The 27,875-nt window shown below is 52.0% G+C and overlaps 1 protein-coding gene across 1 annotated transcript in view; it reads right to left on the reverse strand.

Moving 5' to 3' along the window:
* Positions 1 to 682: 682 nt before the first annotated feature.
* GNA12 (G protein subunit alpha 12) overlaps positions 683 to 27,875 on the reverse strand; it is an 81,370-nt gene continuing 54,177 nt past the window's right edge. The window contains exons 3-4 of the mRNA XM_032459940.1: positions 8,954 to 9,004; positions 683 to 7,385 (exon numbers count right to left, since the gene is read on the reverse strand). Of these exons, the coding sequence (XP_032315831.1) occupies positions 6,816 to 7,385; positions 8,954 to 9,004 (621 nt within the window). The 3' untranslated portion in view covers positions 683 to 6,815. The remainder of the gene's footprint in view (positions 7,386 to 8,953; positions 9,005 to 27,875) is intronic.

Here is a 27,875-nt window from a genome sequence, read left to right on the forward strand (position 1 = left end):
GGCGCCTGTCGGAACGTGTCTGCAGGGCTGCTCTGTTCTCGGCAGCAGGGCCCCCTCTCAGGGACGGACCCTTGCTGACGTGGGCAGGCTGCAGGGTCTGTGTTCAGCCACCACACGTCCTCTAGGCTCCTCTTCTGTGCCAGTCACTTTGCCCAAAGTTACAAAAGCGTGCCACCACAACGGGCCACTTCCTAAGTGCTGCTCCGTGTCCACGCTCCCCAGGGCCACGGCTGAAGCTGCTGATGTGCTGCAACACGAAGGCCAGCTTTCTCTGCTTTTTTGGGAGGGGAGGGTCATTATTTCTATTTAAACTACTGTTACCCACAGCACTTTTTCTGCCGTGAGGCTGCAGCTTCGACTGCTTTCCTCTGTTTCATCCAGGTTGCGGCCTGCACTGGTGACGGTCGTCAAGCAGGCAGCCCCGAGGGTGGAGGGCATGAGGGGGACGGGCCCAGACCCTGACCGCCCACTCCCCTCGCTTGGTGCACGATGCCCCCGGGAGACCTCGCTTCTGGGACGGAAGCCGCCGGCCTGAGAGGGAGCTGTACCCGGGAAGCCCACGGTTGTGACACTGAACACGTGGTCCGTGGTCCAGGGTCCAGTTACGTGCTCCCCTGTTCACGAGCCCTCACTCACGGCTCTGCGGGGACAGCAGGGACGCAACACTCCAGGACAAATGTAATTTAAGGCCAATTTTAAGAGATTTATAAAAATCATACACACAAACCAGGTTGAACTAGCCTCCCCAGTTACACAACACACTTTTCACACCGCAAGACACATCTTTCAACCTGGGATGACGCGTCTGTGGACTGAGCTTGTCCCTCCTCCACCATCAGTGCCGTCACAAGCGGGCGTGGGGCTGCGGCGACATCCCAGGGAGGGGCCCGAGACCCAGCCCCTGGCTGTCTGTGAGTTTCCCTTCTGTGTGTAGAGACCCTGGAAGAGCTCAGAGCTATTTCTGCAGTGGACGCCACAGCTGATCACCGCCGCCCTGTCCCCTCTAGGGGTCCTCCCCACGCAACAGGGGCCACAGCACAGCGCTGACGAGGTGAGCTGGGGACGCGGCAGCGAGGAGGGGGCTGAGCACACGGTACTGAACTTCCCGACCGCACTTGTGTCGATGGGGACTGACGAGCTGGCTGATTTTAGCTGCTTCAAAGGGAGTGAAGGAAGACATTCGGAGTGTTTCGCAATTTGCAAGCCAGGTCAGAAGGAAATGTGTGAAGGTTCTGGAGATGGACAGACTCTACGGAGATCTCAGATTTCCCTGTCAACGGGCCTGTGAGAGTTTAACAGTCACGGCGATGGAGGGGACGGCCAACGCTCCCAGCTGCACATGAGCCTCCTGTGCACAGGCATGGATGGAGCGCTCCGGCCACCTGTCTGCAGGTGAGCGCACCTGGAAAACGTGCCCAGGCTCGTCCCAACAGTGCCAGAAAGCACCAGAACTGGGGCCCTGAGGGCCTGCTGACAGCCAGCTCCCCAGGAGTCCTGCGCTCAGCGGCCCCTCTGTCGGAATCCAGGTCGTCCTCAGCAGGTGGGATGCGCGGTCCACGCCGCCCCGACCACTGGGAATGGCCCGGCTCTGCTGCGAAGTGCGGTCATGGGGAGGCCTCCACCTTGACTGTGAACAGTGGGGTTTGTGTTCATGTGGGGGAAAAATCAGTTTTAAAAATACAAAATAAAGTGAATTCAGTGTAAACAAAAAGGGGGCCGAATCACAAGCCTGGAGCAACAGCCCTTTATTCACAGACAGACCGGACGACCTGGCCCCACGCAGCTCAGCACCGCCTGTCCTCCGCTGGCCCAGGAGGAACCTCGGGCCGCCCAGGAACCCCAAGGGCTGCTCTAGTGTTCCCCTGTGGTTTGTGTCACACACACACACGAGGCAACCACACACACTACCTCCGTGGCAGCTGGGAAGCGGAGAACCCATTCTCAGGTGGAGCTAGGTTCGCACTTCTTTCTGAAGTGAGCCTCAGAGCCGCGTTTACGGGAACAGATGCAAAGTCTTTGGGTCCTCTGTAACAAGAGCCTCGCCAGGACGTGCTGAGGTGTCTTGCTGGGTGCTGACAGGAGGACTGGAGGTCAGTGCGAGACCTAAGAGCGATTTTCGCCTGCTCCAGCTCTTCCCCAGCCCGGGCAGCCGGGGAGCGCCCGTTGCGCTGTGCGCGCCGTTTCTCTGGGCAGGAACCTCACGGCCCGTTTCTGAGTCCACCCCATCTTCTGCCCTTGCTAGACCCGGGCACCAACTCCAGGGACACCCGTCCTGCCAGGACACTGGAGACCTCACTCGGTTCTGAAACAACCCGCCCCTTCCTACTGTGACCCAGAAGGTGGTCTTTGAACAGGACATTCACACGCTGGGCAGAGCTCTGCTCCCAGGGGGCAGGTGAAGAGACGAGGCTGAGGCAGGGAGCCCTGGGGTCTCCAGGCTCCCGACCACCGTCAAGGCGGGCAGAGCCCCGCAGGGTGCCCGCCACTCCGAGCCCCGCCGGGGTGTAAGCACCACGTGCCCTCCAGCGAGACGAGGGCGCCGGGGGGCTCGGGGCAGTTAGCAACCTGCTGCGCCTTGCGGCAGGATTCCACCCGGAGGAACCACAGCCACCTGTTTTAGGTGCCACCCTCAAGACTGGAGAGCACCAGCCTCTACGTTCTAGAGGGTCGTGGAGAGAGAGGCCGAGCAGGGGAAGCGAGGCCCATGAGAGCAGGCAGGCCCCTCGGGACCTGAAGTCCTTCCCCAGGAGAAGGCAGGAGGCAGACACTGACAGTGGGACCGCGGCCCACAGGCCCCCTCCGCCTGCAGTCAGCCCCAGGCTTCAGCCTTACCCTTCCCCGAACTCGGCGCAGACCAGCCATCAGAGCCGCCTTAACTGAGCCCAGCGAGCTCCCGCCCTCGGGGGGCCCGACACCACCCTCAGGGCCCAGCAGGTGCCCTACAGACGCTGTAAGTAAAAGCAGCCCGTTTGGGGGGCTCAGCTCCTGGCCCCCCGGTTGCAGGCCGAGCACCCCAGACGCGAGTCTGACACAGGAATCCCCCACACAAGGCCCGTCCACCTCTCCCGAGGGCTCCTGTGCAAAGCAGACAACTTCAAAAGAGCTTGTCATTTTCTTCAAACAAAGCTCCCTAAATTTCCCGGCTTCGCTTCCGATGTACCTGACAGAGAAACTGGTGCCAGAAGACCCGAACAGCCTGCCCAGCACGTTGTCAAAGGCTAGTGGGGCTCTCCACTCTTAAAACACAGCGGAAGCCCAGTGCCACTTCTTCCTGACGCAGGCCGCCGGTCACGCTGAGGGGAGGCCTCGGCGGCCACGATGTTGTGGAACAGAATTCTCACCGTGCAAAGCACAGGATTCCACCAGCCTGCAAGGAACCCTCTGGGATTCTCTGCTTCATGGCCCTGGGCCCTGGCCACACATGGCAAACATCCCCTGCCCATCGCGGGGAGCCAGGAATCCAGGCATGAGACGTCTCGCGTGGCCCAGGCCAGGGCCCGTGCAAAGCCCCTCACTCGGGTCATCCAACTAGGGCACCAGGGCCGAGTGTCCCAATTTTGTCCACATTTTACGAACGGAGAAATTGACATCCAAAGAGCTTGGCCCACAGCCACGTGCGCGATGAAGCGCACACGTTTTTTGGGGGGGGGGGTGATCCTGCCTTGCCCACCGATGGGCAGTTCAAGCCCCGCATGTGGACGCACACGACGTGCTACCCAGGCGACGGCCACTGGATGGCACAGGTGGTCCTTTTCTAGAACAGGACCCCGAGCACGGTGAGCTCTGCCCACAGGGGGCCGTTCGTGCAGGGAAGGCGCCCCCCAGGGTTGCAGGGAAAGGGCCCCGCCCCACACCTCCCTGGGGCTTCCTCTGGTCTCCTGCCTCTGGACGCGCCTGCATCCGTCACCGGGTCCCTCCTCCAGCTCCCCGGTCTCAGGGCATCACGCATGTGTTTACAGCTACCCGCTGCGTTCCTCGTTCTGGGTCCTCATCTGGAGGCTCCCGCCCAACACAGGGTTTGGGGCGGCTCTCCGGCGCGCCAGGCTTTGTTTCCCACATGGAGGGAAAGCTGTGACTAACAAATGGTGAGCCTTCAAGGACGATCAGGGTCAGAGCCCTCGCTCTGCTCTGGGCCCGGGGGCTGGAGGGTGAACTTAACGTTGGCTGTGGCTGCTGAGTGATGTTAAGCAAAGAGAAACTCAGGATGTATTTTAATAAACACCCAGAGGCTGGAAGTGGTCAGTTCATCAAACTGGCCCCTCCTGCTGATGCTGACCTGTTGTGCAAAGTGTAACTCATGAGCAGTTCGCCCAACCACTCCCATCCCGAAGGCGCCAGTGCTCAACGCAGGGCAGCGTCTGCTCCCAGGGAGCCTGAGTTAGTCTGTCAAGACAGTCTTGTTTCAAGATTATTTCTTGGAGTTAAAAATTACCTGACTCACTTTTCTTTTATCAAGGAAGTGAATAAATGAAATAAGGCGTCTAGGGGTCTCTAGTTACAGAGCCATGACTCAGTATCTCTGAAACAATTTCTCTACAAACAGAAGAGTTAGAAAAACACCTCAGCTAAGAAGCGTGCACGCGCCTCGCGTGTAAGCAGCGTGACAGCGAGGAGATGCCTAGTCTGAGGGAGTTTATTGTTGCTCTTTTGCAGTAACAGATGAGGCGCGACTGTGCCCCGCTTCTCTAGCATCTCAGCGAGAAAGACAACAGGCAAGGACAACAGAGGAGTTAAAACACAGGAGCCCCAGGCCTGGGGGGCAGGTGGCTGCGCTCTGCGCGCAGGACCGCCGTGGACGGGCCGAGCCGAGCCTTCAGACCGCGCTCTCCTCCTCCAGTGACGAGGAGTCAGGGCGAGGGGAGCGGGCGCCTTCAGGGCCTTCTGAGTCACCTGCTCAGCCCTGACAGGAGGAGAGCGGGTCAGCTCTGAGCTGGGCGGGGACCCGGGCCCGGGGTCCGCCCCGCTCGACCGTCATGGCCTCTCATGACATGCCCGCGTCCAGGTCTGAACGCGAACCAGCAAACGAGTCCGACCACATGAGGGACAAACAGCGCGCACCGCCGTGCTGCCCCAACCCGCCGGGAAGCCGCTCAAACGCCTCCACCGGCCACGCCGCCCGCAGGGCCGCCCCCTCCACCAGGGCCCCGGAGAGCGTTTCCAAGGCGGTGAGCAGCACGTGAGCCACCCAGAGCCCCGGCGGCGACACGGGCCGCCCACACCACCCTCCGCAGGACGGTGACGGGGCCTCGGACCTGCCTGGCAGAGCCATGGGAGCGTCCTTTCCCCTTCAACCGTGGTCGTCGGCCCTGGTCCCGGGCCGTGCCCTCCTCCAGGTTATCAAGGGCCACAGGAAGCAAGACAAAAACAGCAAGTCTCCTCCAGCCAAGGGGCCAGCGGAAGCCCCAGCCACCGTCAACAGGAAGCCTTGAGCACTGAAGGGAAAGAGGGCTTCACGTCGTCTCCTCATTGAAACGCTGATAACAAGGGTGACTCCAGAGCAGGCCTTCCTCCTCCCTCTCCTCTGGGTCACGTCTGCCAAGGTCACTGTGGGGCTGGCGGGGCGCAAGCGAGGACCGGGAACAGTGTGGCCCGAGGACGGGGCCTAGGGATGTTATTAGACCACAGCGACATCCGGGTACCACTGACAGAGGGCGCCTTTTCTCTTTCACATGCTGGGAAAAGCCCTAAAGGTGCCAGACAGGACAGACCTTTCAGCAGAGTCCCACACAGCGGGGACCAGGTCGGAATGCAATGTAGTTTTAGACACAGAGAGACACCTGGACAGTTGGCTGAGCGTAAGGCTGACCAGCTCATGTGCACGTTCCCAGCCTTCGGCTATTCCACTAGAGGAGAGCCACGTCCGACGGCGCTGGCCTGTGGTGTGTGTGCGGTAACAGAAGCAAGAGACCTGGATCCGAATCTGGATTCGGGGCCGGCCGCGAGCGGCCCGGCTGTCAGAAGGCACTGGCGGAGGGGCAGTGCGGAGGACTCGGGTTTCCCCGGGGTCTGCGGGCCTGCCGAGAGGTCAGGTGTGTAGCAAGTCACCGGGTGGCTGGGACGTTAATGAGGGCTCTGCTGGCAATCCGGCCGGCTCCCAGGAGCCCCTGAGAGGACAAGAGGCAACCTGCTACATCCGGAGAGGGAAAAGCTCCCTGCAGCCTACTGCAGGTGTCGGGAGACGACTCCAGAGAAGAAGAGTCATCTGCAAGGCCAGCTGGTTTAAGTCTGCCGGGGTCGGGGCGAGGGGAGGGGACATTCACCGTCAGCATCATGTGTGTCGCAGGGCAATGTGACACACGGTGGGGGCATTAAGGCAAGTCCACACCTGCGAGTGCTCACTCACTTCCTGTACATCCGGGGTCGGGGCCTCTCGGGAAACTGGCACAGGAGGCTGAAAAGGCAGCTCGCCCCCTTGGGGGTGGCGCTGAGGCCCCGCGGCTGGGGGGGTGTGGTGCGGGGGCTCTGAGCTCGGCATGAACTTCAGTGCCTACAACCGTCACCAGGCAACGCTCCTTACTGAGGACTAACGAGTTGGAGAAAAGCCATCTGCGAAGCCATGGGTTTTGTGTTTGTCATTAATGAGTGTGCGTGCGCGCACACACACGTGGTCCTCGGCTGAACTGTGTCAGAAAAGGAACAGTTTCTGTAAGAGGAAAGCGAGCTGTGTTACCAGGCATTCCGCATTAACACCAGCGTGGCCGCTTGGGCTTTCAGTAGTTGCACCAGCCCCCAGGCTTCAGTAGCTAACGTCGCAGCGGCATGGCCCCTGGCCGGCGGGCGGCGGGCACGTCCGGCCACGGCGGGGAGGGGCCCCCTCACTGCAGCATGATGTCCTTCAGGTTCTCCTGCAGGATGGTGTCCTTCACAGCGTGAAACACGAAGCGGATGTTCTCGGTGTCTATGGCGGTGGTGAAGTGGTGGAAGAGGGGCTTGCTGCGGTTCCGCCGCTTCCGGTCGAAACACTGGACCAAGTAGCGCTGCACGTCCTCCAGCCTGTGGGGGTCGCCCTTGAAGTCCGGGAAGTGCTTCTTGATGCTGACGGTCTTCACCTTCTCCACCAGCAGGTCCATCTTGTTGAGGAACAAGATGATGGAGACGTTGAAGAACAGCTTGTTGTTGACGATGGTCTCAAAGATGTTCATCGACTCCACCAGCCGGTTGGTGCGCCGGTCCTCCATGAGGACCTGGTCGTACTCACTGGAGGAGACCATGAACAGGATCGATGTGATCCCGTCAAAGCACTGGAACCACTTCTGGCGCTGAGACCGCTGGCCACCCACATCCACCATCTTGAAAGGGATTTTTTTAATGACAAAGTCATGCTCCACGATGCCCTTGGTGGCCTTCCTCGCCAGCAGGATGTCCTGCTTGCTAGGGCAGTAGTTCTGTAAAAACAGGGTAAGGGAGCAATTTAGGAGGAAGAACGTGAGAAAATAAGAACGAAAAGATGGGGTGGAGCGGAAGAGAGTGAGACGGACTTCTGCAAAAAGTTGAACTCAATACCAACAGCAACTTTGACGTACAAAAATACAAACTTACCGTGAAACAGAAAGTGAAGGAACTAAGCGGCTCATTTCAAAGTGAATGGGGGCCCATCAGACTGAGGATGGAGGGTCAGACTCCTCCTGTCAGGCCCCAACCTGAAGTCCCAGCCACTCCCTTCCCCACGGGGACCTACCATCCTTTCTCCCCCTGCACCAGAGCTACCCTCTATTTTCCTAACTTCCAGGCCACACGTCTTCCAAAACCTTACTGTGAACTGATTTAAGTTACGTTTTGCAATGCTGTTTAAATTTAGCCTGCAATATATTCAATATGTTATTCTTGGAGGACTCCTAGAGTCTTCAGCAACACACAGGCAACTGTGGTCCCTCAGGCCGCTTTGATCCTGCGCTACGCAATTCTGCAGTGATCACTGCACACCAGTGCTCACGCAGCATCCTCGCCAAAAATGCAACAGGGACGGGGCCTCTAGACCCAACTACCAATTCACAAGGCACACGGGGGAGAGAAACTTCCTCAAAAGCACTGCAGGGACGGAAGAGCCAAGTCCAGATGGGAGGAACCCCACAGGGGAAATGGTCCAGTCACTCCTGCATCAAATAGAGCGGAAGAAAGAAAAGAGGGAGGGAGAAACCCACAGACGGAAAGAAGCTTCAGTGACACGGGCCAGCTGTGACGGGTGGGCCTTACCAGGAGGGCGGCTCAAACTGCTAGAAAGGCGCAGCGTCCCCAGGGACATCACTGAGACAAGCGGGGAGACTGGCTGATAGTAAGGAGTTACTTCTAATTATTACCATTTTAAAACTGAAGTACAGTTGATGTACAGTGTGCCAGTTTCTGATGTACAGCAGCGATTCAGTTATACACGGATTTATTCTTTCTCATTACTGTGGATCTTCTAGGAGAAATCATGGTATCGTGGTTATGATTTTTAGAGCCTTATCTGTCACGAGACACACTCTAAAACATCACTGATGAAACGATACGATGATGGGTTTGCCCCTGGGGGGTGGGGAGGAGGCTGGTGAAACAAGATGCGTCCTGAGCAGTAACTGTTGACCCTGGACTTTCATTAGACTACTTTTGTGTCTGTCTGAATTTTCCGTAACATTTTTATTCTGAAGGAGGCCTTCGTTTGCGGAAGAACTCCCGTCTCCTCTTGGGAGGCCTGGGCCAAGGCGCTCTCACAGAAACACTGCTTCACCTCCCGATTTAGCCGGGACTAAAGGTGCACATGCAAGAAGGCGGGAGCTTCCTCTGTCCGAGTGAGGAAGTCCTCCCAGCGCACATGCTTCCCTGCCGCTCTGACACGGGCCGAGTGGGAGGGAGACGCCGAAAGCCACTCAGGGTCGTCGGCACGACAGAGACAGCCGTCGCGGCTTCGTGGCTCTGGTCCCCGCACAGAGGTTTGCTGACCCTGGATCAGACTCGGGGGTGGGGTCTTACTCACCAGCTGGCCGATCCGGTCCAGGTTGTCCAGGAAGTACTTCACTGATTCACCCTGTCATGGAGGAAGAAGATTCACGACTCAGTATGGATTGAGGAACCCTGATCTGGTAACTGGAAGGACCTAACACGGTCAAATGAAGGCTGTCTTGCCTCAGTGTAAACAGGAAGGAAAGGAAAAAGACTGAGTGTACATGTATTTTTTTAAACTAAAAACACAATTTAAAAACATTTAAAAATGCAATTTCTATAACTCCGATCCCAAGGTTCACATTCAGACTGTGTGTCTCCAGGCGCCCCCGCGTGGTTGTGGTGATGGGCAGGGTGCCGCCCCTCTGACCAAGCTAACCCTGTCCTTCCCAGATGTGGACGTGGCCTGCTCCGGGCCATGCCGCCGGGGAGCCAGACCGGGAGGTGCAGGCCCTGCGAACAGCTGTGCTTCTGGCAGGGCTGGCCCAGAGCTCTCTAAACACTGTCCTTAAAAACGGTGTCGCTTTATGAGAAGAGGCAAGTTACCAAACACGTTCCAGTTTCTGGAAACAGGCCTGACCTTCCATTTTACGTCACACGTTGGTACGACCTGATTTACCGTCTACCACGAGGAGAATCTTTGGTCTGGACTTCTGCAGGGGAATGGCCAGTCTTCTTTCACCCCCGGACATTGTCTGGACAGAATGCTGATGCAAACCGAAACTGCCAATCCCTAGAAGTGCACCTTAAGAATCACGCACAGTCCATTCTCGGAGGAGCTGCACCCCTAGGGCAGCAGCACTCATGGGTCCAAGAAGTGTTTAGAGGGCCTGCAGATGTCGACTTGAACGGAGCGCACAGAGGACGGGAAAAGGGCGCAGGCGTGCGACAGCTCCCCTCAGAGGGTGGGGTGCTGCCCGTTAGCTCCACCCCACGTGCCCACGGACACCGCGTCCCGCAGAGCCCACTCGGAACCCGCTTGCTGGCAGGGACCAGCAAGGCTGGCGAGGCTCTCGGGAGGTGGGCGGCTGCACACTCATGGCGTGGCGGGGCGGGGCCACGCGCACAAGCAGCAGGCTGACGCTCTCGACTTTTAAGGAGGAAGAGCATCAGAAAGGCACCAGTTTACAGCGGAGGGCTTGTGACGTCATAAAAAAGAAAACAAAGGATGAAGATGGACTGGAGCAGCCGCCCCCGGCTTCTCTTCCCCACGTGTCTCCAACAGGCCTGAAGGAAGAAACCAACGGGTGAATTTCCTTCAGTGACGGACCGGCCTTCCCATTCTCAACTGAAGGCTTGTGGGATGATTCAGATGAGAGCATTTGTTTAAGGAGGTGGAACACGCTTCCGCCCCATTTGAGCACAGATTATGAACCACAAGGACGATTTTCCTCCTTGGCGTTGCGGGCTGCTGGAGCCGGCACCCAGCTTCCACCACGCGGCCACCCTGGCCTCGGGCCTCTCCCCGCCCCCCAGCCTTCCACGTGGGGAAAGCCTCCATCTGAGTGGCCGTGCACCTTCCCCGAGGGCTGCGTGCGTGTTCCTGCTCTGTCTGCACATCCCACCTCCTCCCGCGGCCGGAGAGGAAACAGCTGGTGAGCGGAGAGTGGCTGCACACGGCGAACTTACGGATTTACGGCTGCCCCTTCCCGCAGACTCCTCTCTCTCCCCTCCCACTGCCCCTCGTGCAGGGCCTTTGGAGGCTCAGCACCGCACAGGACCAGGCTGGCAAGATCGGTGCACGAGGGGCTGGCTCTGGTCACACCTCTTCCTCTGCCAGCAGTGCGGTCCAGCCCACCACAGCTGGCTGAACTCCAGTACTTTCTGCCAGTGTCACAGGGCAGGTGTGTGCGTGGCAGGGAGCCCATCTGGGTCAAGAATCACTGGCGGAGGCCCCGCAGGGGACAGAGGAAGGACAAGGTAGTTGTGGGTTAGTCCAAGACGTAGAGGTGGAGGCCGGGAGGAATCACAGGCCTTCAAAAAGGCAACAATAAAGAATGATTCTCCCCTCCTTCCAATGGGGCTGCCTGGTTAACATAAAATAGAAGCACTAAAAACCTAATGAACGTCTGAAAAATGTCTCGCTGAGGCATTAGTCATTAGCTAGCTCAAAACAAGTGGAATGAGTCAGAATCTGGTTTCTTCAGGCTTTTTATGGAAAGCCCCTGTATTTTTATTAACTTACTCAAATAACACAAAGAAAAAAAGCCTTCAAAATGCAACAGCTCCCCAACTATCTCTGTTCACTGTAGTAGAAATTAAAACTGAGCGAATTTAGAAATACAAAAATACATAAGCGTACACCTAGTTAGCCACCGGAGATGACACTGTCACACGTCATGTGGCCTCTGGAAAGCTCCCCGGTACACTCTTGGGAGAATGGGAGTGAAAAAGGCAAACAGTGTCTCAGCATTATTATGAAAACAGTTCTGAGCAGGCGGGGCCCCTGGAAGGGTCTCAGGGACGCGCACCCCACACTTTGAGGACTGCCCTCGAGGGCTCCAGCGCTGTGCACCAGAGTCCTGGGCAGTGTGGGGCCACAGCCAAGGCTGGAGGCGGCTGGGCCCGCCCGGAGCGCCCGTGCGCGAGCTGCAGCGCCGTCCGGAGTGAGCGCAGGGAGGGCGCAGGTAGGGGCTGCCGCCACGTACACTGCACATCGCACGGCGGCGCATCTCAGGACGAGGCGGGGAGCGAGAGGGAAGTGGTGGTAAGACGTTTACACTATTCCCTGCTCACAGGAGGGTTACAAGCGGGCAGAGCCAAGCATAACACGACAGCCACAGGAGCTGAAGCACACACAGCGCTCCCTGCGCGCCGGGCACCGCTGCAAGCGACATGAACTCAGCGATGAGTCCCCATTTGACAGATGATAAAACCAAGACGGACCGTTTAAGTAACCTGGCCAGTGGGAAGTCATGTGGCTCCTCGGTCCCTTTAGGGACACACAGAGGGTGAAAACACAGACAAAAGGGAGGGGATAATGAGCCCAAACCAGAACGACACTGACGGTGGGGGCGGCGCGCGGGGGTACAAACTACCAGTGGCGCTCTTACCCTGCGGGGCGGGTGCAGACACGCCTGGCTTACTAGGTTTTAAGCCGTGCATGTTCAGACCCTTGCTGGAGTCACACAGGGTGTGAGAAACAGTTACATATTTTACAATTTCTAAAAAGAGCAAGAGAGAGAAGCACAGAGAAGGGCATCACAGGACGACGCTGAGGCCGGGCCAGCCCCTCCACGCGGCTTCTCAGACCAGCAGGCGGACCTTATTAGACACGACCTTTCCACCACTTTTGTCAGTCTCACGACTGGGCCTCCTTTCTTGCCCCCACCTCCTGCCGCCAGAGGCTTTGTCATGACTATAAACACATAAAAATGACACAGACACTCAATTTTAAAAGTATTGAACAAAATAGGAAAACACCTGGTCCTTCAAGGCTGAGCAGCCACAGAAAGAAAGGCCTCTGTTAGCAGCATGTCAGTGGGGTTCGCGGCCGAGAGGGAAGAGCTCCGAGTGCCGAGGTGCGAGCATTTTCCGAGAGCCTGTCTCCGCCCTCCCCTTTCCTATCACCCATCTTTGCCTGGGGGAAGGAGGAGAAAACGCTGAGAGAGGACTAAAAAGACAGTAAATGATGAATTACTCAGGATTTCCCGGTAGGGGAGAGGTCACTTTCCCCCACGTTATTCAGGCTGACTTCTGCCTTCGGTCGAGTCCGGCATCCCATCCCCCAGGCGTCCCCCAGGCAACCCCGCGTGCATCAGCACCCCAAGCGCAACCCCAGGGTGGAGCTCCGGGGTGGAGCGTGATGGCTGAGGAATCTAAGCAGTCGATCCCACTGGTCTTTCTCAGACACAACAGGAAGCATTTAAGAGCTAAAAATGCCTTCCCTCCCGAAGTCCATTCCGTGGTTTTCCTTACTTTCAGGCACGGTTTGCTCTGTTCTGACACCATCTCACAGGTGCCACGTGGGGCCCGCGAGGGTCCATCCAAGCACACGCACCCCACACCCCACGAGTCCCCCCAGAAACCTTTCAAAACCTGTCACTGCCCCTTTAAGTCTCCCCAACCCCCTGCCTCTAAATCCATCTTCACTTCCTTCTACAGGCAGCTTATCCACGGAGCTAAGTTTAGCTACCAAATGCTAATCTTCCCTCCAGGGACATCTGAGGTCTCTGCTGGCAGGCCGCCCCGGCAGCACGGCGCTCGCGTCCACGGTGGAATCACTGCAGAGCAGCTGGCATCCCTGGAAGCAAGGGCTCTCTCCTCACAACGGTTTTTTTTTGGGGGGTGGGGGGTGGAGGGAGCATCTTCTGGCCGAAGTCTTCCTCACTCCAACTCATTCCCTCCACCCCAGTCCCGACAGGGTCCGCCTGGTTAGTCCTCACAGTCCATGTCTCGTCCTGGGACAGCTTGTAATTTCCGACCCAAAGCAGTAAAATTTAAACGGAGCCACAAACGCAACAGAGACGCAGCACAGACCTCAGAAAACCCAGCCAGCCTCCTGCCTCACCTGGCCCTCAGCCGTGGGGGTCCTCTGAGGTACACTGATGGGAGGGAAAGGCCAACCTGCACAAAACTCCACGGGAAGCTGAGGCCCCAGCTCGGGGGCTTCGCCGCAGGGACCACAGAGTGGGCCCTCAAATGGGGCGATGACTTGGCTGAGCCCAGACCTCCTGCCGCATGGTTGGAAGGACGGCTGAGCTGGTGACGGAATCTGAGACCTCACAGAAGGAAAGTAAAAGGAAAGTAGAAAACCGAGCCAACCTCTCGCTACCTGACGGTGTTCAGGCGACGGGAAGAGAAGGCGACACCCTCCCCAGGGCCCGGGGAGCGGACTGCGCCCCCAGCACGCGGCCAGCCCACCTACTTAGTTCCCGAGGATAGAAACAGCCCCCACTTGACAGCGCATGTTTCCAAAACCAGCCTTTTGACCCTAAACTCAGAATTTCACCTGATTTACAACCTGGCAATTAATGCTGCTTCTCTCACATTGAGTTTGCTATTAAAAAAATTCATGAACAGCCGCCAGGACAGGCGCTGGTAAACACGAAGATCAGCACGGCTGTGACGAACGGGAGCACGCAGCGGCTGAAAGCGCTGCGTCCGCATCTGGGAGCGGCCGGTCTGACCAGCTCTTCCAACGGCCGCTGGAAACCCACCTCCCGGGCGGCCCCCGCGGCCCCCGCAGTCACGCCAGCGGAGCACCACAACCTGGGAGCTACGCAGCCTGCCCAGCTGCCCACGGGCCCAGCCCTCTGGGAGCCTGGGCGTCACCTGGCGGCCTCGCACATGCAGAAACGCCGGGCTCTGCCCTCCCCCAGTCCGCAGCCACCGTCCCGACCTCAGTCCCTCCGTGAAACATGCAAAGCAGTGGAGAAATCTGTGACAAGATACGCCAAAGAGCTGATTCAAATGCCCAACAGTGACTCTGAGGCTGGGGAGGTGAGCACAGGTCTCATTTCCAGGAGCAGCTGTAAGGGCCCCGCTTAGCGCCTGGCTGACACACGCTCAACACGCAGGGGATTTATGAATGACAACAGACGGGCAAGTGGCTGGACGGGCGCAAACCGCCACCTAGCTGGACAGCACGGCCGGCAACGGTTCTGGGGGCGGCCCTGCACCACGCACCTCATGCTGTCCTGTAATCCAGACAGTGTGGTTATTTCAGCCTCACAGGGGAAGAAACCGAAGCTTAGACGTTAACCTGCCTGAGGTCAGAGAGGCTGCTCAACCCCCAGGCCACGCTTCATGGCAGAGACCACAGGCCAGCCTCCAGGGTCAAGTGCGAGCGCACTTCTGAGGAACCGGGTTAGCCCAGGGGAACAAGGACGGGAATCCCTTTCCTACGAGAAGGCAGTGGCGGGACAGCACACGGGACAGTCGTCTCTGCTCCCGCCCTGCCAGGTGCGGGGCGGAGGAGGGTCAGGGTGCCTCCAGCTGGATGGTCCCTGGCCACATCCTCCCCCTCCCTCGGGGGACAGAAGGGAGAGAGAAGGGCTCAAAGCAGCCTTCTGTCTGCCAGGCCTTGAGTCATCGGCACTGCTCTCAGCTTGGCAGGCGAGGGCCAGCTCTGCTCTCGGGACCGGAGCTGCGGCTGGCCGGGAGGACAGGGGAGGAGGGGGGGACGACCGGAGGCCGAAGGCAGGGCTGCCCCAGACACGCCTGTGGCCAGGCCGGGCTCCTCACAAAGGGCTCTTGTGTGGCGCTGACAGGTCTGCAGGCGGAGGGTCCGCGCTCCCGGCCGCAGGACCCCTGGCTCAGCCCTGTTCCTGTGCGGACACTCTGAGCCTGTGCTCCGGGGACGGCGCTGGCCCGGAAGTCCTCCTCCTCTCTCCGCCCACAGCCACTCCTCTCATTTTCTGCTGACAAGAAGCCAGCAGGACTTCCTAGGGACACCCCGCACCGAAAAGAAAAGCCAGCAAGACACACGGGAGACGTGGAAAAGCCAGAGGTAACTGACAGGAGAAACTCACACCCCCTCAGCCCACGGCGGGGACCGCGGGAGGTTTGGACGGAATTACTCTGCGGCGGCCGAGAGCCAGCATGCACTCAGCACCTACATTTGTTTCGTCTGGCAGAGAAATCGCAGAGTCCAGCACAGGGAGCCCACGAAGGATTTCTTCCTTTGGCTTTGCCAACTGTCTGAGAAACGCCTGGTCTGAAAAGGCGACCCGGACTCCCCTGACCTCAGCCACAGAGCCGTCTGTTGAGTGGGACGCAGCTCTGCAGGCGTATACTGACTTGTTTTCAACTCCAAATGGCCCTATGATCTAAAGCTGGCTCAAGACAAAAAAGAATTATTCCGAGATCTACAAAACCTGGAGAGAACTGCCATGAAAACTGTCGTGTTCCCCAGCGATGAGCACTGTAAAGAAGGTGCTGGAGCAGGCACCGCCTGGGAACTGTATTGTATGTACTACTGGGTCACGCCATGGTTCTTCAAAATTCAGCACTTCCACTAACTACTCTTACTTACCTTAAAAAAAAAAACACATCAGTAAACCTCAGCCTTTAAGAAGGTTACATTACAAAACAAATCAGGCTGAGTAAGGTCATCTTTGTTACTTTAGGTTCTGGTTTGTCGTCCAAGGATCGAATTCAATGCAAGACCAGCCTGTCCAAATCACTTATAAAAGTCACGGGCAGTTCAAGAGAGAAGATCAGTCTTACGAAATTACTTTTGTGAAACTGACAATTTGGAGATCCCGCCTCTGTCAGTAACTAAACTTCCCGATCAAGTCCCGGTCTCTTTTCGCCACGGTGGGCTTCCTTCCTTGGAGAACCAGAGCCAGACGCAGAGAACTCCTGCCTTGGGCCTTGGGAGCGCAGTGCCACGTCCCAGAGGGAGCGCCCCTGCATGGTCGCGAACGTGTGCGAGTCCCGGTCCGGGCTACTTCTGGGGTTCCTCCTTAGAACAGCATGAGGGATTTGCTCAGGAGCAGAGCCAAATGAAACGTAAGCCACCCACAGCCTGAGCAGCGGGAGCCCCTGGACAAAGGGGACATTTGAAGGGTGTCAATAAACTGCTTCTCAAAACAACATGTTTTCCACCTTCTCAAACGGGGAACTTTGCTTGATATTTCCGAAAGGAATTTTTTTAAGCTCAGTAAGTAAAAGAGGGAAGTGTAGGGTTATTTCACAAAATCTTCCTTCTTACAGCTCAGGGAAGACAAGATATTTTATCACAGTCGGCACCTAGACTGGGGGTGAAGCTCCTTGTTAAAGGCGAGCACTCGCTGGGGAGCTGCGGTGGAGGTGTGTCCAACCCACCCCAGCCCCGCAGACTGCAACGGCTGTGCTGGCGGTCAGCCCGGTGCAGCCGAGATGGGCAGTGACGACAGAACGGGGGAAGCATCCCTCTCCGTCCACCACTGCTGACTTCACGCGGCTCCGCCGACTTCACCTGGGAAGACAGACACCCCTTACTTTCACCAGAACAAGCTCACCTTCAAGAGATCCTGATTCTTACATAACGAAGGGTGAGGAGGAAAGACGGGGAACAAATGTCGCTTATCGTGAAAATCACCTCAAAAGAACATTTCAGCCCTCTTGTAGGCACCACTAATGAACTGATGCTTCCTTTAAGAACACTATATAAGAATGCTCATGGCAGCATTATTCCTACAGCCAAAGCCTGGAAGACAAGCCGAATGACTGTCACACAGCTGGTGAACAGACAGAGGAAACGTTTGCCCATACAATGGAATGCGGCCCAGAGATAAAGGTGAATGAAACAGCGATACACGCTACAGAGCGAAGCAGCCTTGGACGCATCATACTGAGTCAAAGAGGCCTGGCAGGGTTCCATTTACACGAAACACCCAGAAGAGCCCCCGAGACAGAAAGGGGACGGGGGTGCCGCTGGGAGCTGGGAGCTCGGGGGACCTTATGGGGACAGCAGCCATGTTCTAAAAACGGTTTACGGGGACGGCTGCACAACTTGGTAGATTTACGAAAAGTCACTCAATGGTACACTTTTAAAAAGTTGCATCAGAAGTTTCCAGAAAGTAGGTCATTTACTCGACAACGCTCCTGTTTTGCTGACACTGACAATTACTCATCTCCGTATAATAGCTCCTAAGTAGGTGAACATCGGTTCAGGTCTAAGAACTATTTCAAAGGCTCAAATTTTCAGGGCAGGTAAAGCTCCAATTACAAAGTCTGTGAGAGGGCCGTTTTCATCTTTATTAAACCACAGCTATTTAACAAAATAGCAGCAGGAAGTTAAACAGACTCCAAACGCCAATGAAAAGGAAACCCGGTTAACACCCGTAATGGACCCACAGGCTCCTGCATGCTCCCTCCAGGCCGGGGCCAGGGCGCCCCAAGCAAGAGGAACGCAGGTGTGGGGGACAACCCGGGCCTCTGGACAGCCTGAGGGTGGTCCCTCTCCCTGTGCTGATGCCTCTAAGAGCCGTGCCTCCTAGAACCCCCGAAAAAAGAAAGGCAGATGCGGATTTTTGTCCTGGTCTGCCGTCCAGTCTGGGGATGCCCGCCGATGGGACACCCCGGAGGGAGGCCTGGAAGGGAGCGGACCACCCTCTTCCCGGGGAGGCACAGTGCTGAACGGGGCCCCGACACACTCTCCCGGAGAAACCCGTTTGGCTGGGTTTTACCCATTTTGCTCAGGTTTATTTGTTGTTAAAATCTTCCTTCACGTAAGACTAAAAGCCTACCCTCTTCTAAAAATTTGAAGGAAAAAAATAAAAGCTCTCTTTACAATGTGTCCTTACGAAAAAAAAAGGAGAAAATCATCCCCCTTGTAACTTATTAAAACACCGTGGCACCCGATGGATGCGCAGCAGGACATCTGAGGCTTACAACTTTGAGGCAAGGATTAAAAGAAAAATTCAGAGAAAGAATGATATGGAAAGCGAGAAGGGGGTGGGAAAGCAAGCGAATGACTCGTCAGCCTTCCTCCTGCAGCTTTCCTGTAAGTCTGAAACGCTGTTGAAACAAAAAGGTAAAGAAATAGAAAGTGAGGAGTGGAGCCATCCTGTGCCCGTAGCCGTGAGCACAAGAGCTCTCCGAGCAGGGCGGCGAATGGTGCTTCCGGGAGTCAGCCGATGACGGCCCACCCACCTCCTCAGCCCTCCTGCGTAGACGTGGGGGCATCAGCTGGTGCCCCTCCGCAGGAGGGCCGCTCCAGGGACGCAAGGACAGACCCAGTCGTGTCTGCCCCGGTCACTCACTGGACCGTCCCGCAGCGATGTCGCGGGAGAGACAGACCCAGTCGCGTCTGCTCCGGTCACTCACTGGACCGTCCTGCAGCGATGTTGCGGGAGAACAGGGCCAGAGCTCTGCCCTACAAGGGCGACTGCACGCATTTTCTCCAGGCCTCCCGAGGCTGCTGCACTGGTCTGGCCCTGTCTTCCTCCTGTTTATCACCCCCTGGTTCACCACTCACGCTCCTGGGAATGTGCTGGCCACACTATGGGTGAGGTTCTACATGAAGTTTATCTGCTCAACTATTTGAATCCTCCAAACCATTCCAACAAGTAGCTTATTTGTTAACATCACGGGGAGCTCCCTTTTGCTTCATAATCCAGACTCCTCTCCACCGGCATCTGGACAGCAGGTTTTGTTCTGTTTCTGACATACGTGAATTATTTGCTCTCTCATAGTTTACGGGTCCACATTCACATTTTTATTTGACCTGATGCTAAAGAATTTCCTCTCACTCCAGTATCTTGCTAAAGTGATAACTTTTAAAAGTTCAAAAAAATTTACAAGACTTCAATTCTAACATTCTTACTTGAGGGCAAGAAACCAAAAACATTTGTAATCCAGGGCCTGTCGGCTGGTTTAACCACAGCCAAGGCCTGTCCTCTGAGCTGGGGTTGCATCTGAAATCATTTGAATCCTCTTTGTTTCTCGAACTGGAGGAGAACTGAACAAAGGGCCCTGGTGGCTTCAGCCAGTTGGGTACCAGTGCGGCACCTGGAGTTTCCTCTCTCGTTTCTCACAGCGTGTGTCAGTGAGCCCTGTGGGGAGGGCAGAGATTAATCACAGCTGGACTTGCTTGGCCCGATCCTCCAGAGAACAACATCCTCGGAGACTTGAGGGAGCGTTAATTATTTACAAGGCTTCTGTTCAGGATGATGCGCAGCGTGCTGAGGTCGGGCTATTACATTTTGCGTGGTTGGAAAAGTAACAATCTGTGTCAGGAAGACAACGAAAAAGCTCCCTGAGAGGGGAGGGAAGCGCAGCCCCAGGAACGTGGATCCCAGGCGCCCCAGCCGACTCTCCAAACAAAATGTGACTCTGAAGCTTACAATTATTTCTATTAAAATTTAAGAAAAGTACCATCAATTTTGCCAGGGTGATGGTAAAAGTCAATGCAAGATTCTGCTAAATGAATAACCAGAGAGCTCACTTCTGAGTTTTGTGACCCAAGTACTCGAAGCTGAAGAAAATCAGCGAGGCCGAGGAGGAGGCCTGCACCCCGTCTCTGTTCACAGCCATGGATCTCGCGTGCGCTGTTGCACATTACCACACGCGTCTTTTTTAAGAATTGTAAAAAACACGTAACATAAAACTTACCATCTCGGCCATTTTTAAGTGTGCGGCTCATCAGTGTTACGTGTGTTCATGTTGCTGTGAAACAGATCTCCAGGGTACCTCCATCATGAAAACCTGAAGCTCTGTACACACTGAACAGCAGCTCCCGTTCCTCTCCCCCAGCCCTGTGTTCTGCCTTCTGTTTCTGTGAGTCTAGTGTTTGTCTTTCCGTGACTGGCTCATTTCACTTACTGTCTTCAGGGGTCATCTGTGCTGCAGCAGGCGGCAGGGTCTCCTTCCTTTTTGAGGCTGAGCCGTAGTCCACTGCATGCACTGACCACATTTGGTTTATTCACTTACTGTCGATGGACACCGGGTTGCTTCCACCTCTGGGCCACTGTGAGCAATGCTGACATGAACAGGGGTCTGCAGATGTCTCTGAGACTCTACTTCCAATTCTTCTGTGCACACGTGCAGAAGCAGTATTGCTGGGTCATACTGTAGTTCTGATCTTTGGAGGAAACGCCATACTGTTTTCCACAGCACCATTTGACAGTTCCCACCAACGGCGCACGAGGTTCCAATTTCTCCACATTCTAACCAACACCTATCTTCTGTTTTTTCTTAATAGTAGGCATCCTCCAGCTGGGTGAGAGACACATCTCACTGTGGTTTTGCTTTACGTCTCTCTGATGATTACTGAGGTTGAGATCTTCTCATACGCTGTTGACCGTTTCTGTGTATCATCTTTGGAGAAATGTCTATTCAAATTCTTTGTTCATTTTAAAATAGGAGTTATTTGTTTTTTTGTTGTTGAGTTGTAAGAGTTTTTAAAAATATATTTTAGATTTCATCAGTTATATGATTTGCAAATATTTTCTCCCATTCCACAGGCTGCCTTTTCATTCTTTTGATTGTGTCCCTTTGAGGCACGAATGTTTCTAAGTTTCATGTAGCTCTATTTGTGTATTCTTGTTTTGGGTATGCTGGTGCTTTCAGGGTCATGTTCACGAAATCACTGCCAAGTCCAAAGTCATGAAGCTTCACCAATTTTTTTCTAAGAGTTTTATGGTTCTAGGTCTCAGGTTTAGTTCTTTGATCAATTTTGAGTTAACTTTTGTATGTATAATAAGAGTCTATATGTTAAAAATTCCGCTGAATATATGTACAAGAAGTTATTTGACTCTATCAACAGCCATCGAGGGTGTTTCCAGTGTTTTGTTATCGTGAAAAATGATGACACAAGTATCCTTTATATAAGCTTCTCACACATTTGACAACAATTATCTCCCAGTCTTTTTAGGAGTTAAAATAACCTCTTGGCTGGCTTACTTCAAATTTTATTTTTTACTTCTTCCCTTCTTCATTTTTATTACAATCCCTTACCTTGAAACCCCTTGGACTAGACAAATGTATTTAAGAAATTTCAGATATTTTTGGAAAGCATTGTGGTCCACGTGCTGCAAATCACAAAGCACTACCAGCTGGGCTGTAGGGCAGGCTCTCATACTAAGGTATGCTAGTATTTCTGCATAGCACTCATACATGTGGTGCGCACACACGAACATTTAAACCGAGGGGGAGGGGAGACTATAAACACCCAAAGGTGAGTGAGGTCAGGGTTTGCCACCAACCCAGTCCCGGTGAAGTCTAGTCAGGTTTGCTGCCAAGTAATAAGCCATCAGAGATGTTTCCACTTTCAGAGTTTATACACATAAACTTAGCAGCTAGGGAGTTACTAATTCAAACTAGTATCCTTCAGCTTCCTGGTCCTTTAATGAAACACAGGCAAGTACCTTCCTTCTTAGGTCCGGCCTTAGCAGGCGAAGGTTTTCCCAGTATTTCTCCAGTGCAGGGAACTCAGCGCAACATTAATTACACTAGAGAAATGTTCCCAACGAAAACTTCCTGGAGTTCTGAGATATGCCCTTAAAAATCACGGATACAAGATACAGCAAAAATAAGATTAGAAATGAAACCAAATGCTGACAGTCATTGTTTTTTGTTCTCTTCCAAAATTTCTACAGTTACGTACATTAAGAAAAATTCATTCGTCAAACTAGGTAACAGATGAATACATCCTGAAGGTAAAAATATTTTAAAAACACGGATAAAGGAGAGTTCATTACTCACCCCCACAACTGTTAACCGATACTATCAACATGCATATATACGTAGAAATTAATAGTTTTACAATTTGCTTGGTTTTACATAAATGGGATCAAATGCCACGTACTGCTCTGCGCCTTGGTTTGCACACTTACACGTCTCAGAGAGACACGACTCTTCATTCCTGCTACCAGCCTCCCCAAGTTCTCAGGTCTGGGCACCGTGATAGCCTCAGACAGGACCACTGGGGGGGGGGGCGTTTACACAGCTGCAGTTCCCGCCGCCGCCACCAGCACCACAGCGCCCGTCCTCACGCGTGCCGCTCCGGGGATGGGTGTAACTGTGTCTCCAAGACCAGAGAGAAGCAGCTGAGGTACAGAGTTCGGGAACCGTCAACATGCAAAGTGCACTGCACTCAGCTTCCCAGACAAACAAAACAACAGCATCCTATGTGCCTAAAGTTGCACAACTACAACCCAGCCTGCTGCGTAGGGTGGTTGCCCTGAACCGCCCCGTGGCGGGATGCTGTCTCACCACCTGTTGCTTCTCTCTCCTTCTCTTATCCTCCAGACTTCCCTAATAAAACCTCTCTGCCTTCCACGTTCGGAAGACGTGTGTTGTTCTATTCCATAAAAGGAAAAGAAAAAAAAAAGTCCACATTTGGGCTATTGTGAGCAATCCTGACATGAACATGGGTCTGCAAATATCCCTTTAAGACATTACATTTTTCTTTTTTTAAAAATTTTTTTATTGAGTAATAGTCATTTTACAATGTTGTGTCAAATTCCAGTGTAGAGCACAATTTTTCAGTTATACATGAACATATATATATTCATTGTCACATTTTTTTTCGCTATGAGCTACCACAAGATCTTGTATATATTTCCCTGTGCTATACAGTATAATCTTGTTTATCTATTCTGCATTTTAAAATCCCAGTCTGTCCCTTCCCACCCCCCACCCCCTTGGCAACCACAAGTTTGTATTCTATGTCTATGAGTCTGTTTCTGTTTTGTATTTATGTTTTGTTTGTTTGTGTTTTTTTTTTAGATTCCACATATGAGCGATCTCATGTGGTATTTTTCTTTCTCTTTCTGGCTTACTTCACTTAGAATGACATTCTCCAGGAACATCCATGTAGCTGCAAATGGCGTTATGTTGGCGGTTTTTGTGGCTGAGTAGTATCCCATCATATAAATATACCACATCTTCTTTATTCAGTCATCTGTCGATGGACATTCAGGCTGTTTCCATGTCTTGACCATTGTAAATGGTGCTGCTATGAACACTGGGGTGCAGGTGTCATTTTGAAGTAAGGTTCCCTCTGGATACATGCCCAGGAGCGGGATTCCCGGGTCATATGGTAAGTCTATTCCTAGTCTTTTGAGGAATCTCTGTACTGTTTTCCATAGTGGCTTTCCTTGCTCCCCTCTCCCGCTCTTAATGGTTTAGATGTCTTCTTTTACAACTCTGTGTTTATTCTTTTTGTAATTCGTGGCAGTTACCTCCTTTCCAGTTATGAGTTCCTCATTTCTGTAGCATCCTGCTTCTTTCCTATTTAGAGTAGACCTGTCAATATTCTTTTAGCCTGGGTTTAGTGTTGCTAAACTGTTTTAGTTTTTGCTTGTCTGTGAACCTTACATCATTTTTCTAATGATCCAAAGTTTCAACTTCTGTACCACACTTCCCACTTGCAGGACAAATCCTGTGGCAGGTGTCTTGACGACTTCGGTCCAGGAGGAGAACTTTGAAGCAGCCTGCCTGGTAAACACATCTGGCAGACTCCCGTCACTGGCGTGTTTTACACAGCGGATGTACACTTGGAAGGTACTATGTACATCAGTCTTCAAGCAATCACACTTGAATGTTCTATTTAAGTCAAGAAGCAGAACAAAGTTGCTGTGAGGGGCCAGACAGTTATGAGGACCAATCCGGTTTAGGGAGGTGAGGCTGGTGGAGGGGTTATGCAGGGCCCCCCGACGACCCTGACCCTGTGGTGGAGGGCAGAAACCTCTGGAATGAGAGCCGTGAGTAAGGAAGGTGGCTCTTTAAGAAAGGCAGTCTTTTCCCTCCCACCCCCCTCATCAAGTCACACTCCAGGTCTTGGAGAACTGAGTGTGTGTTAAAAAGAAATAAATAGAAGGACAGTGACACTTAACAAGCTGCCTTTCAATGATTTACTTTCATATGGCACCAGGAAAAGAACCCATTTAAAACCTGACCCAGTGGATCAAGAACATTCTTCTTTAGAAAGAGCTTTACTGAGGTATAACTGACACACAAGAAACTGTGCATATTCGAAGTGTACAATTTGATAGCTTTTGACAGATGCATGTTCCTGGGGGACCATCCCTACATTCAAGGTGAGGAACGTGCGTCCATCGCCCTTAAAGGTCTCTCTCCTGCACTCCTTTCCTGTCTCCAGGCAACCACCGTTCTGCTCCTGTCCCCTGGTGCCTGCAGGAACCGCTTCCAGGACCCGCCTTAAAGTCGGGTAACATCACCTTTCCAAATTTGTCCTTCTCCTTCAATGTTGTATCAGCTATTCTGGATCTCCGGCGTCTCCATATAGACCTTAGGATGAGCTTGTCAATATCCATGAAGTCACTTGCTGGGATTTTGAGCGGGTGACGCTGAACCTATCGGTCATTTTGGGGACAACTGGCATCTTGACGACATTAACTCTTCCTATCCATGATCGTGAAACACCTCCCCATTTAGTTCTTTGATTTCGTTCATCCGAGCTTTGTAGTTTTCCTCATATAGACCCGGTACATATTTTGTTATTAGATTTATAACCAAGTATTTCCTTTTGGGGGGGCTGCTAATGTACATGATACTCTGTCTTAAGCTTAAAATTCCACTTGTCCATTGTTGGTATATAGGAAAACACTGACTTCTGCATATTAATCTTGGATCTTGCAACCACGCTCTAACTGTTTATCAGTTCTGGGGGTTCTCTGTCAATTCTTTTGGATTTTCCACATAGAAGGTCATGTTGTCTGCAAACAATTTTATGTCCTCCTTCTCAAGCGGTGTATCTCTCACTGCCTTTTCTTGCCTGCTGCTTTAGCATGGATTTCCAACATGATGTGGAAAAGGAGTGGTGAGAGGGGACATCCTTGCCCTGTGCCTGACCTTAATGGAAAGGTTTCAAGTTTCTCATCACTGAGTATTATGTATTAGCTGAAGGGTTTTTGTAGATAGTCTTTATCAAGTTGAGAACATTCCCCGCTAGTCCTAGTTTACCGAGAGGCTTTTATCCCATATGGGTGTTGAATTTTGTCAAATGTCTTTTCTGTGCCTGTTGATACAACCGCGTGATTTCTCTTTGTTAATCTGTTGCTGTGGCGGATCACACTGATTTCTGCATGTTGAACTAGCCTCACGTATCTAACACAAATCCCACTTGGAAATGGTGTATAATTCTTCTTATACTGTTTTGAATGTGATTTAACATGGTCGAAAATTTCTGCAGCATGTATGTTTATCAGAAATTTTGTTCTCTAGTTTTCTTTTCTGGGAATGAGTTAGGAAGTATTTCCTCTGCTTCTATCCTCTGGAAGAGATCGCAGAGAATTGGTATGACTTCTTTAAATATTTGATAGAATTCACCAGTGACCCCATCTGGGCCTGGTGCTTCTGGTCTGGGAAGGTTGTTAATTACTGATTAAATTTCTTTACTAGATAATGGCCTATTCAGCTCACCTATTTCTTCTTGTGTGAGTTTTGGCAGATGGTGACTCCAGAAGTTGGTTCACTTCAACTAGGTTACTTAATCTGTGGGAAGAGTTGTTCATAATATTCCTTTATCACCCTTTCAATGACCAGGGGGATCTGTAATGAGGTCTTCTCTTTCATCTGTGGTATTAGTAATTTACATGCTCTTTTTCCCTTAGATGGCCTGATTAGGGGATTATCAATTTTACTGATCTTTTCAAAAAAATCACCTTTTGGTTCTGCTAATTTTCTCTAATGATTTCCTGTTACCAATTTCAATGATTTCTTTTTTAAAAAAATTTATTTTTATTGAAGTATGGTCAGTTTACAATGTGGTGTCAGTTTCTGGTGTACAGCACAATGCTTTAGTCACATAGGAACATACATGTATTCATTTTCATATTCTTTTTCACCATAAGTGACTACAAGATATTGAATATAATTTGCTGTGCTATATAGTAAAAATCCGTTGTTTCGTTGATTTCTGTTAATTCTTTCCTTTAATTCTTTTCTTCGCTCACTTTGGACTTAATTTGCTCTTCTTTTTCTAGTTTCCTAAGGTGAAAACTTAAATCATTGATTGTAGATCTTTCTTCTTTTCTAATATATGCATTCAATGCTATAAATTTCCCTCTAAGCACTGCTTTTGCTGCACCCCGCACATTTTGATAAGTCATATTTTCTTTTTATTTAGTTAAAAATATTTAAACATTTCTTCTGAGATTTCTTCTTTGACCCACGCATTATTCAGAAGTGTATTGCTTAATCTTCAGTATTTTGGATTGATGAAACTGGATTAACATCTGCCATATTTGTTACAATTTTCTACTTGTTACCTTCATTGTTCCTATTTTTTTCTTCCACTCTTTTTTTTCGTCTTTTGTATACAATTGCTTAAAAATTGTCTTATTGTGTTAAAAAAAACATATAACATAAAATCTATCATCTTAACTATTTTTAAGTATATTGTTCAGTGGTGCTAAATATAATCATAATGTTGTGCAGCCATCACCCCATTCTCCATTGCTCTTTAAATCTTGTAAAACAGAAACTCTGTACCCATAAGACAGTAACTTCTCACTCTCCCCTGCTCCTAGCCCCTGGTAGCCACCATTTTACTTTCTGTCTCTATGATTTTGAATATTCTAAGTATTTTACATGAATGGAAACATATAAGATTTTCTTTTTTGTAGACTGGCTTATTTCACTTAGCATAATAACCTCAAGGTTCATCTCCTGTGTGAGAGGACTTCCTTTTCAAGGCTGAGTAATATTCCATTGTATGCATAGACCACATTTTGCTTATCCATTTACCTACTGATGGACACTTGAGTTGCTTTCACATTTTAGCTATTGTGAATAATGCTGCTATGAACATGGATGTACAAAATCTCTTCAAGACCGTTCCTTCAATTCTTTTGAGTGTACCCAGAAGTGGAATTGCTGGATCATATGGTAATCTTATTTTTAACTTTTTATGAGTTGACATAGTGTTTTCTATAGTGGCCGTACCATTTTATAATCCCACATCAGTGCACAAGGGTTCCAATTTCTCTACATCCTCCTTAATACTTCTTTTTGAAAAACTGTACCCATCCTAATGGGTGTGAAGTGGAATCTTACTGTAGTTTTGATTTGTATTTCTCTAGTAATTAATGATGTTGAGCGTCTTATGTTCACTGACCATCTGTATATCTTCTTTGAAGAACCGTCTGTTCCAGTCCTTTGCCCGTTTTGAGTCAGACGGTTTGTTTTGTTGTTGTTTGGGGACTTCTCTGTTTGGTCTGGGTATTAATTTCTTACCACATATATGATTTGCAAATGTTTTCTCCCATTCTGTAGGCTGCCTTTTCTTCTGTTGACAGTATCTTTTGATGCACAAAATCTTAAAATTTTCACGTAGAATCCAATTCATCTATTTTTAATTTTGTTGCCTGTGCCTTTGGTGTCATGTTTAAGAAGTGGCTGCCAAATCCCAAATCATGAAGTTTTGCCCCATATTTTCTTCTGACAGTTTTATGGTGTTAAGTCTTACATTTAGGTCTATAATCCATTTTGAGTTCATTTCTGTATATGGTTTTAGGCAAGAGTCCAACCTCATTCTTTTGCATGTGAATTTCCAGTTT

This window comes from Camelus ferus, chromosome 18 (genome assembly GCF_009834535.1).
Source record: "Camelus ferus isolate YT-003-E chromosome 18, BCGSAC_Cfer_1.0, whole genome shotgun sequence".
Lineage (NCBI taxonomy): Eukaryota > Metazoa > Chordata > Mammalia > Artiodactyla > Camelidae > Camelus > Camelus ferus.